Source organism: Xiphophorus couchianus, chromosome 10 (assembly GCF_001444195.1).
Source record: "Xiphophorus couchianus chromosome 10, X_couchianus-1.0, whole genome shotgun sequence".
Lineage (NCBI taxonomy): Eukaryota > Metazoa > Chordata > Actinopteri > Cyprinodontiformes > Poeciliidae > Xiphophorus > Xiphophorus couchianus.
In genome coordinates, this window is record NC_040237.1 from 12,860,820 (window position 1) to 12,871,961 (window position 11,142).

General features: G+C 39.2%; 1 protein-coding gene across 4 annotated transcripts; it reads right to left on the reverse strand.

Annotated features, from left to right (window-relative positions):
• On the reverse strand, nucleotides 1–8,293 carry LOC114151759 (nucleolar protein dao-5-like). 4 transcript variants are annotated; one of them, XM_028029147.1, is made up of 6 exons: nucleotides 8,004–8,293; nucleotides 1,929–4,290; nucleotides 848–1,417; nucleotides 669–745; nucleotides 338–402; nucleotides 1–229 (listed from the first exon to the last, which is right to left on the reverse strand). In XM_028029147.1, exon 2 carries the CDS (start codon nucleotides 4,280–4,282, stop codon nucleotides 2,909–2,911), a length of 1,374 nt encoding a protein of 457 aa, XP_027884948.1. In that variant the 5' UTR covers nucleotides 4,283–4,290; nucleotides 8,004–8,293; the 3' UTR covers nucleotides 1–229; nucleotides 338–402; nucleotides 669–745; nucleotides 848–1,417; nucleotides 1,929–2,908. The 4 variants fall into 4 exon arrangements, 3 of the variants coding, with proteins under 3 accessions (XP_027884948.1, XP_027884950.1, XP_027884949.1); XM_028029149.1 differs by having other exon boundaries at nucleotides 334–402; XM_028029148.1 differs by having other exon boundaries at nucleotides 628–745.
• Between the last annotated feature and the right edge of the window lie 2,849 nt (nucleotides 8,294–11,142).

Sequence of the window (11,142 nt, forward strand, 5' to 3'; positions counted from 1 at the left end):
TTGAAAGAAGAACATTTTATTCAACTCAAGAGTTACAGCAGTGATGAATTTTGTGTTATGGAGCATTAATAATGAAAACAATAACAAACAGAAAACAAATCTGCCTTCTAACTATTTATTCTGACATTTTGTTTTGGCTCTTGAATAATCAGAATCTCGTCTCCAGCCAGGCACCAGAAATCTCGCTGTCCGCTTCTCGAGTCATTGATGTTTTGACAGCAGAGTTGAGCTAAGGAAACAGAAGAACAAATTTGAGAAACGCAGAGTTCCAACGCACGTCATTAAATGCTGAAACTTTTCTGAGATGTCTCAGCAGCTTCAGTTTCTGCTCACCTACCTGTTACATCCAGAGTAATGGTGCCAGGTGAGGTCCATCTCCCCAGCGGTTGGTCTGCCTCAAACCTGTCACAACGGGGGGGAATTTAATGAGAATTGTTTACTGCACTGTATGTATAAAAGTGTTGTAGCGTTGCTCACTGTAAATAAACTTTTTGCACATTAAAATTTGTTTCTTTTATTTGCTTATATGATCTAACGGGAAGGAAAACCAAGGTTTCAATTCTTGAATAATTAAGAAAATAATCTCAACTATAGAAAAGTTAAGGTTGTAAAAAATGTATTTAGTACCAACAGATGGTGTGTAAACCTGGGGCCACTGGATCGTCTACCTTTTTTGGCAGGCAGAGTATTTTCGTTTCAGTCCTCAGTCCTCTCTGTCTTCTCTCGCCTGATTGGTCCAGTGATGCTGGGGAATCATCACATGATCAGACACACATTCCTTAATCTCTGTCTAAATGACAGATTATTGAAAGAGATTTTCTGATCAAAGTCATCATCATGTCCTCACCTTTCCCACAAGCTGTTACAACCAGTAGATCAGCAGGTGGAGCAGGTCTTCTGCTTTAATTGTTGGTCAACTCCAGTCATCACATGAGTTCACAGAGAAATGAAATAAAGAGAGAAGATAAAGTGAAGGAGGAAAATATGCATGGACAGCAGACAGTTTCTAACTTTCAGTTCAGCTCTCCGCAGCTATATTTGAAATGATTAATCATGTTGTGTAGATATAAATGTTCTTACTTTTTTTAGTCAACTGGGTTCTCTTATCTTCCTCCACCTGACTGGTGGTGTTGAAGGAGGATTACAGGCGGAGCTGGTCTTCTGCTTTAATTGTTGGTCAACTCATGTCATGTGACATGAGTTGATGTAGAAATGAAATCCAGAGAAAAGACAACAGGGTTAACAAATAGAATATATGTGGACAGAAGGAAGAACAATTTTGAAATTTGACCTCAATTTCTTCCATATTTAAAATGAAAATAAGTTTCTTACTTTTTTTGTCAACTGGGTTCTCTTATCTTCCTTCCCCTGACTGGTGGTGCTGAAGGTGGAGGATTACAGGCGGAGGAGATCCAACCTGGGATGATCAGAGAATCAGAAATCTGAGAAGTCTGAACCCTGAACCAGAGACTAGTTTGGTATTTTTTTAATGTCTATTCATCTTTTGTGATTTTGCTGTGTTGCAACACATGAACATGCTGTTAGCCATATAAACTATTTGTTTCATGAGATTAATAGTTTATCTACATAAAACTTTACTCCACATGCTCTCCATTTCCTTTCCTCTGATCCTGTTCTCTAGTGTCTCTCTGAATAAAAACTCTTAATTAAATCCTTCAATCATAAATTCTGTCTATGTTCTCCTTTGTCTTTTGTTTCTTATTGCCCTTATGCTTTAGTTTGGTTTCTAATACAACATGTATTGTCAGGCAAGCATTCCTTACTTAATGTAAACTTTAACTCTACATGGTTGAACAGTTTCTAAATTACTAATAGGGAATTTTTATTTCTATTTTTATTTAGTAAAGCTGATGGTCCCCACCACCAGCAGGAGGCAAGCAGTATCATGTGGATGTGGAAAAACTTACGAGCAGCGTGAAAAACAAGGGGTCCAGAAGGACAGGAACCACATGGACGACGACGAAAGGATCCAGCGATGAGCAGCTAAAACCTGAAAGATTAAAAACTTGGAGACTGGATTAGTGGAGGAACAGGATAGAACAATTTACTATATCGGAGAGCACAGCGTGAGGAAGAACCGCTATTTCACCCTGAAACATGGGGGAGTTGAGAAGAAATCGCAAAGATGAAGAAAACTCCGGTGCAAGGCGCTACCTAAGGCTTCCTCAGACCTGCCAGGATCCTCACCATCTAAAATGCTACATCTAGCAGCGGGATAAAGAACAGCCCCGGTGCAAGGCGCTGCCTATTGCTTCCACAGGCTTGCTAGAAACCCATTGGCTTTGATTTAAAAAAAACAAAAAAACAGAGAAATGATGATGTCCTAATGTGATTTCCCAAATAGGTCTTCAGTTTTTACGGATCCCAATCTAATCAGAGTCACTTAAAACGTGGCGAGGTCTAAACCACATGTGTCTGGAACTCTTGCTGTCGTTCCACCAGATGTTGAAGGTGTTGGTTCCTCTTCTATGTCCTTTTCAGTCTCAATCCAGAAACGGAAGTCAGGGGATGACATAGTTGGATTTTCACGGTGTGTTGATGGTGAAAGACTGAAAACACGGGGTGACAAAACGTGATCTTCACAGTGCGTCAATGGTGAGGAACTAACGTCAGGGGATGAGAGAAAAGGATCCTCATGCATCGTCCCTCGTAAGGGACTGAGGACAGGGGACGACGAAACAGGACATTTATGCGGCATTTTACAAGAGGGACTGAGGACGGGAGATGACAGACTAGTATCCTCACACGATGTCCTTGGTGAGGGACTGAGGACAGGGGATAACAAAACAGGAAGTTTACATGCCATTCTATACGAGGGACTGAGGACAGGGGATGACAGACCAGGATCCTCACACGACGTCCTTGGTGAGGGACTGAGGACAGGGGATCACAGAACGGGATCTTCATGGTCTGTCTTTCGGTAGGGAATGAACAGAGGGGTTGACGGAATGGGCTGGTTCTCCCATTCTTTACCATATCTCCATGCCATCCTTCTGCCGATTCTTTGAACGATCTCGTCCCATTCGGGATCATCACTATACTTGGTTGTGTTGGCTGGGAGCTCCTCTTCAGCAACAGTGTCTCTGGTCCTCTTGGCTGGAGGCTTCTCTTCAGCAACACTGTCCCTGGTCTTCTTGGAGGGGAGCACATCTTCAGTTTGATTCTCCCTGATCCTCTTGGCAGAGGGCTCCTGTTCAGCATCGTCACTATTCCTGGTCCTCTTGGCTGGGAGTTTCACTTCAGCAACACTGTTCCTGGTCTTCTTGGCAGTGAGCTCCTTTTCAGCAAGAGTGTCCTTACTCCTCTTGGCTGGGGGCTGCTCTTCAGCATCACTGTCCTTTGTCCTCTTTCCGTTTATGCCAGTCACAGATGTCGCATGAGCCACGTCCTCTTTCAAACCTACCTGATCACTAGGCTTTGATGGTGGGTCATCCTCCTTCACATCATCCACCTTCTTTGTAGTTCTCCTGGCGCGGCCGGAAGTACAAGAAGCCACTAAATTTCTCCAACCTGCCAGCGGTTGTGGCGAGGCACTGATAGAAATGGAGTCCTCTGGACGCAAAATGGGCTCTTCTGGTTTGTCAAGTTCAGAGGTGACTTCAAAGCTGGAAGGAAGCGCTGTACCAAAACTAGGCTTTGATGGTGGGTCATCCTCCTTCACATCATCCACCTTCTGTGTAGTGCTCCTGGTGCGGCCGGAAGTCAAAGAAGCCCTGCCCTCTTCCAAACCTACCTGATGATGTTGCGAGGTACCGATAGGTCTGGGGTTCTCTGGACGCAAAATGGGCTCTTCCTGTTTGTCAAGTCCAGATGCGAATTCAAGTGAAGTACAGGGAGCCTTGTCTTCTTGAGGCTTCTGAGCTACCCCAATGTCTTGTTTGTATTTGAAATTTTGGGGAAGAATCTCAAGCAGCTGTGACGCAGCACCTGCAAGGTCCACTGTTGTACTACTCTTAGCGGCGCCCCGCTGATCAACCGTCGAATTGTGATGTTTCAATGACAGATGAAGCTTTCCTACAAGGACCTTGACAAAACAAAGTCGGGATTTAAAGTCATCCTGGTCTTCATTATCAGCCTCGTCGTCACTTGAGCTGGTAGTAGAGTTACCACTAGAGCTAGCAGAAGAGCTACAACTGGAGCCGGCAGTACCGGCATTACCTACCTCGTCTTCCTCGGCTTCATTTGACCACACCTTACCGTGATCCTTACCATTATCTGGATGTCCCTCCAACATTGGGGATCCATCTGCTGGAAGCGCCATGGTATGGGCTGTGAAGGAAAGAAACAAAGCAAAAAAAAGCTACAATTCAGTATCCAGACCTTCACAAAAGTCCAAAGCAATGTTTAGAGACAACACTGAAATACCAACAATACAATAACCCAGGTTTGTGAATGTGTTTGTTTTTCTTGAATATATTTAATGAACAATATTATTGCTATGCCATTGTGTATGATTATACAATAAGGACGGGAATTAAGAGATAAAACAAATATAGCTTATCGTTAGTCACAAAAAACAGCAAAAAATACAATTTTACATAAAAACCACAACAATAAACTCTAAAACTCAATGATCAAACATGTATGGACCATCGTCACTCAAACAAACGAACTTGCAGCTTCACCTTGGTACCAATCAGTCATTAGAGACAACAAATCAAATTATACTTATTGGTAATTCACCCCTAACCATAAACTCTTAAACATTTGGAAACATAAATTAAAGAGCTATAAAGTGTGTTTAGGATGTCTTAATAGCTAATGAAACACCTGTAATCTAATATTATTCCATTAGTGTGAATAAAATAAAACTGCAACAAGTTACTCAGTTTACCCTTATATAACAACCCATCCTCACAAATCTTTGATGCTGAGGTACAATTTATCATTCTTAACAATAGCCAGGGATAAGATATGTGACCCATTCATAATTATTACACTTAAATCACTGCTTACACAATTTTAATATTTAAAAGTATCAAAGTTTAAAAATATATGTTTCCAATAGCATTTGTAAATTACCAAAATGTTAATTGTAGTAAATCAAACGAAATTCCTTTGAGCTCCACAATTTTTCACAATCACAAAGGCAGCTAGTCTGACACCCCATCAGTACTACCTTCATACTCCCACATATAGCCAACAGCAGAAATGTACACCTGTAAAATTAATTAAGTTTAAAGATTGGGGATCTAAATAAACAGGCCGACATAAGTAGCCCTTCCTCCGTTTCCAGGGGTTCCCTCCTACAAAAATAATATTGTTTATTTTTTTTAGAAATCCATATCCAGTGTTAAAATGGCCATTATATTTTGTCTGGAGATAAGCCAGACAAAATAATTAAAATAATAATCTGCATCCCTTATGTGTGCATGATGCCTCAAAGTCTTATTATCACATGTTAATATTACTCCAAATGGGTCAGTTATGGTTGAAGGTAGTGTTATGAAATTCATTACATCAGTCTGAAGATCATGGCTGCACACAACCCAGCAAGAAACTCAGATGAATGTTCACACAATTATTTTTCTCCAAATGCTTCTTTCAATATTACCATCTCCATGGAGACAAAAACATCAACAAAATGGATTCTCTAAAAGTAATCCTCTCAAACTACAATAAAATGTTTTCCAATCACCACACCACTATTAATATTGCCGACTCTTTCTGAAAACGTAATCAGCGTGACAATATATTACAGCTCCAAATATGCAAATGACCAGCACAGCATTTCATAAACAACTAATTATTCGAAACTCCTCTTTCTTAGAAAAATAAAACTAAACAATAATAAGTTTAAATCTAAACTACTTAGAAATAGTTCAGGAGAAATATATATCTAAAAACTTTTCTAATATTCAAGTATTAAAGTTTTATTTCAAGCAACGTATCCAAGGAGACCAAATGTGTTTTTGAGGCATTTTCTGAAACCTGGTCCAGGCACTGACTTCTTATTCCAAAGATCTGAATAAATCAAAACCGATCTTCTAAAACCAGAAGTAACTTTTTAAACCAGATAAGCAGTGTTAAACCCCCCCATTCTCACCAAAAATGTTAAGTAACGAATTAATCACAACCGGATTCACTGAAACCGAGATCAATGTGTTTCTAATGAATTTTAACATTCACTGTTAACATTCAACTAACTTCTGAAAATGATACGTCACTAAAATGCAATGGAGCAAAACACTGGTTTTCCTGGTCTTAAGTAATTACAATAAACTAAATAATTTAGTTACTTTGTGAAATCAACAGGCACACATTGATTGTTCTTTAAAGACTTTTTCTAAGAATAAAGCTGTGTGTTATTATTTAATCAATGTATCCATGGAGACGACAAACATTTTTCAAAAAGCTGGCTCCAAACCTTCTTTCAAACCAAAACAACTCCAGTCAGCATTACTGACATTTTCCAGAATTTCAAATAACTAGCATATAAATCACAAAACAAATTCAATTAACTCACAAATACGTTGCACCCCAAAAATGCTAATTATATTTTCCTAGACAGAGTTGTAGTTTCCAAAAATGAACATCAAAGCTGACTTTAACCAACTCAAATAATGTTTCTTTGTCTTTTAAAATCAGTTCACCATGTTATAAAACTAAACGCATATATTAAAGTCTATCGTTAGATAGGAGGAGGCACAAGTTTGAAAAGTGTTTCTTAATTTTTTATTGAAGTCATTTTAAATAATGTCACCAACGTATCCATGGAAACTAAATATGTTTTTCTGGGCTTTTTTTTTTTTTAATGAAAAAGAACCATCCAGTTTACCAAAAATTGGACACCAAAGTCATCAAAGCTGATTTTTTTTTTTACAAAGAAATCATTATTTTCTTTGTTAAAATCAAACACACACACACACACTTATAATGCTTATTACTGGGGCGACAGTGGTAGGAGTTTGCCCTGCAATGGTCCGCCTCTGTCGTTGTGTCCTTGAGCAAGACACTTCTCCCACCTTTAGCTGGAGTTTATTGTTGGCATGACATAACATCGGTGGGTACAATCCATTAGCTTATTATCTTCAGTGTGTGAACGTGTGCATGAATGGAAATTTTATGTAAAGCGTCTTCGAGTGTCCTAATAAGCCGCTAGTCTGATGTGATTACCATGGAAACCACGTGTGTTTGTCCGGGCATTTTTCAAAAAATTGGACAGAAATCTTACTGTTTGTTTTTTTTTTCAAACCAGCATAACAGTTTTTCTCAAACACCAGTGTTAATATCCCAGACAAATGTCAATAAGCTAACACATAAGTCACAAAACTGTTTAAATTAACTCACAAATTTGTTTCACCCCACAAATGCAAGAGACCTATTAAAGCTACATATTTCAAAGAAGTCATCAAAATTTCAAAGAATTGGACACCAAAGTCATCAAACCTGATACTCTTTGATTAAATATCACCATTGTTGTTTTTTCAAATCAATTCATGTTTCCTGGCTATGCAAAACAAATTATAATACAAATCAGATCAACGTGTCCCTTTCTTGAAAGAAATAATTAAATTAAACAATTAAAATATAGGCTATTATAAAAGTAAATTCTACTTTTTTGAATGTTTTTTCAAAAATTATATTAAATATTTAACGTATTTCATTTAGCGTATCCATGGAAACGGAGTGTTTATCATGGCATTTTTCAAAAAATAACGGTCAAATACCAAGATAATTTTCCAGACATTTGACGTTAATTTAACTAATTTGACTATAATTAAGTAAAATACATATATTTATTGACTCACTACACCACAGTTTAACATTCCTGACATTTCCAGCGAAATTCAGTTCAGAAAAAGGCTCATTAGTTAAGAACGATCTATGCTAGCAAAGAATGCTACTTGTCTTTTTTTTTTTCTACAGCAGTCAGTATTTCTTTAAAACACACACAAACACAAAATAAACTAAATAAGTCACTGATATCTTAGTAACAATTTGATTTAGTTTATTAAAAATAATAGAAGAATGATTTTAACCTTCCAGCTGGTCACCCTGTTGGTCCTCCTCCTCCTTCTTCTTCTTCTTCTGGTCAGGAACCGTCTGTCGCAGGTTTGTTATCCACGGGTTTCTTCAGCAAGTGCGTATTTCAGCAAGTGCTTCTTTAGCAAGTTTTGCACAGCAGACTTTTCAACAAGCTCAAACCTTCCGAGGCTGTAAAGGCTCCTTCAGGCGTCTCTCTCAAAAGTCCCGTCGCAAAGGGGAAAGAACTCAGAAGGTCAGCGTCATTTATAGGCTTGAGGACGCTAACGTCGTTTCCATGACTTTCATTGACGAACTCACGCACTGGCGCGTGAGAGAACTTGGACCACAAATAACGTAGATAGTACAAGTATCGCGTTATCTTGTTTATCACTCCGTATGCTGCCACCTACTGGCCAACTAGTGTAATGACTTTTCTTTTTTTTTTAAAGATTTTATTGGCTCGGGGGCTTCCGGTTGGACCCAAGATGGAGTAGACGCTTTTTCCGAAGCTCCCACCTCGAACATTACTATATTAATTTTTACTTCGTGTCTGTTAATCCAATAGTAACTATAAGGTTACACTGGAACCCCGACCAGTTAGTCAAACGATGACCAGCAGAACAAAAAAAGAAGAGCAGAAAAAAGACGAGGGAAACATAATGGCGGTGCTAACGGCTACGCTAGCCGAGCACAAGAAATCCCTCTCAGCGGAGTTCAATGCGGCGTTTACTAAACTCGAAACAAAACTGGAGCGATTTGAATCTACCATTGCCACCCACCACCAGCGTGTTTCATCACTGGAGAATGTGGCCACTACCATGAGCGATGACATACAGGCAATTCAAGCTGAGCTAGCTACGGTGACCGGAGAGAACAACAGGCTGAAAGCTAAGCTAATTGACGTAGGAGCCGCCGCAACAACGCCAGGTTGGTGGGACTCCCTGAAGGCATAGAAGGATCGCATTCGAAAACAGGGTTAGGGTTAGGTGATACTTTTAAATAGGGTTAGGGCCCCGGTGAGAAACCCAGAGCCGTAATCGTGTGTTTCCACAACTATCTAATCAGGGAGCTCGTTACACGCAAAGCCAGAGAGTTACGAGGCAAGTTGAAATACAGAGGTACCCCGTTTCACATTTTTGAAGATTATTGCCCAGAGGTCTTACAGCAGCACTCAGCTTACCGCGGGATCATGAAAGAACTGTATGATCGAGGGCTCAAGCCTGCTTTGCGCTACCCAGCCAAACTATTCATCGTGACCGAGAATGGGAGTCGAAGGTTCCTGGCTTCACCTGAGGACGCCAAGCGCTATATTGGCTCTACTCATCCACCCAACTCTAGCCCGCCAAGGGAATAATTGTTAGCTGGATCCGTTTTTTTTCTTCTTTTTTTTCTCTGTGGTATTAATCTAGCCACTTGCAGAACTCAGAGGATTCTTCATAGCTTGTTTGATGCAAAGCTGTCTCTAAAAATTCTATACTTTATTGGGGCCTGCCCATAGCAATGCATAAGGAGAGCAGTACTGACTTGCTCTTTTATAGGGAATCGGACTTACGATGGCGACGTAAAAAGCGAAAAACGAGCCAAATTTCCAACTGCCGAAACGCAGGGCATAACTGACACCAACTGCCGCTCCTTTAGAGTGAGAAATGAAGAGAATTTTTGACCCCCAAACAATTTTGAAACCGTCATCACACCCACAGATATCGCCCGATTGGTATAAAACTCGGTCATGACATTGATACGCATGCCTGCTCCGGTAAAATGTTTTCGAAATTTTTCTAGGGCTTAGGGTTTTCTGTCAAGGTGCTTCAGAGCGAAATCATGCGCCAGGATAACTGACGCTCTCCCAGATTCACTTCCATGTATTTCTGAAAAATTTCTGTGCTCTGCATACACCATTTTTGTCTCATCACTGCAATTACTGTGAGTGAGCTACAAATATGAATCGCGGTACTATGGGAGATGACAAATAGCCCTCTCATATGCTTCAAACGGTTTTCCAATACGTCTCTCGGTTTGGCAAGGAGTTGTTCGGACTGCTTTTTCCATATAAACCAATGGGGTGTCTCACAAAGATAGAATTTTTTCTCCACCTTTCTGTGTCACACACACATGACAGTTAGCAGAGGATTGATAACCATAACAACGGAACACAGGAGGCGATTGGCTGCTGGTTAGGACTACAAATACGCATCACTGTAGTTCTAATCAATACTCAGTTAAAACAGAGGGCTGAGCTGCCATTTAGAGCTACTGGCTGTTTTGGCCAGTAAATAATGGATTTAACCCAAACACTGTTAGACATTTTAATTAGTGTGATCATTTAATATGAAGCTTATGTTGTTTTTGTTTCAAAATAAAAGCCTCAATATCCCCCTCAGGTTAATGCACCGCCATAGGCGGTGCAATAATATTAGCATGCATTATATTTTTCTCTCAGGTTAGAGAGCTAATTAGCATGAGCCTTTTACCTTAAATAAGCGATTAGCTATTTTCTTACTTATTAGCCATGTTTAATATACTGAGCCTAAGTCAATTACAGACAACATTCTAATGCCCTTCTAATGTCAGAACTACAAACATGGTGGAACTGTCACTTACTACAGAGGAGGACTAAGCTGGCCTTTAGAACTACTTGTGTTTTGGGCTTTTTATAACTGATTTTATCCAACCATTGTTACACATGGATTTGGTGTGACAATTTACAATTAAGCTCACTGAAAATTTCAAAAATAAAAGCCTTGAAAATTTTTACATCAGGTATTTGCTCTTTTGAGCTTTATATAACTGATTTAACCAAATGACTATTAGACATGGGATTAGTTTGGCCCTTTGAAATGAAGCTTAACAAAAATTTCCAAATAAAAGCCTTGAGAAGTTTTACATCATGTAATTAGTCTTTTGAGCATTATATAACTGATTTAATCCATTGAGTGTTATACATGGGATTTATCTGGCCCTTTGAAATGAAGTTTAACAAAAATTTCAAAATAAAAGCCTTGACAATTTTTACATCATGTAATTGCTTTTTTTGGCTTTTGTTGACTTTTTCATCCAAAGCACCGTTACACATGGGATTAGTTTGGCCCTTTGAAATGAAACATACTGAAAGTTTCAAAATAAAAGCCTTGAATATTTTTACATCAGGTAATG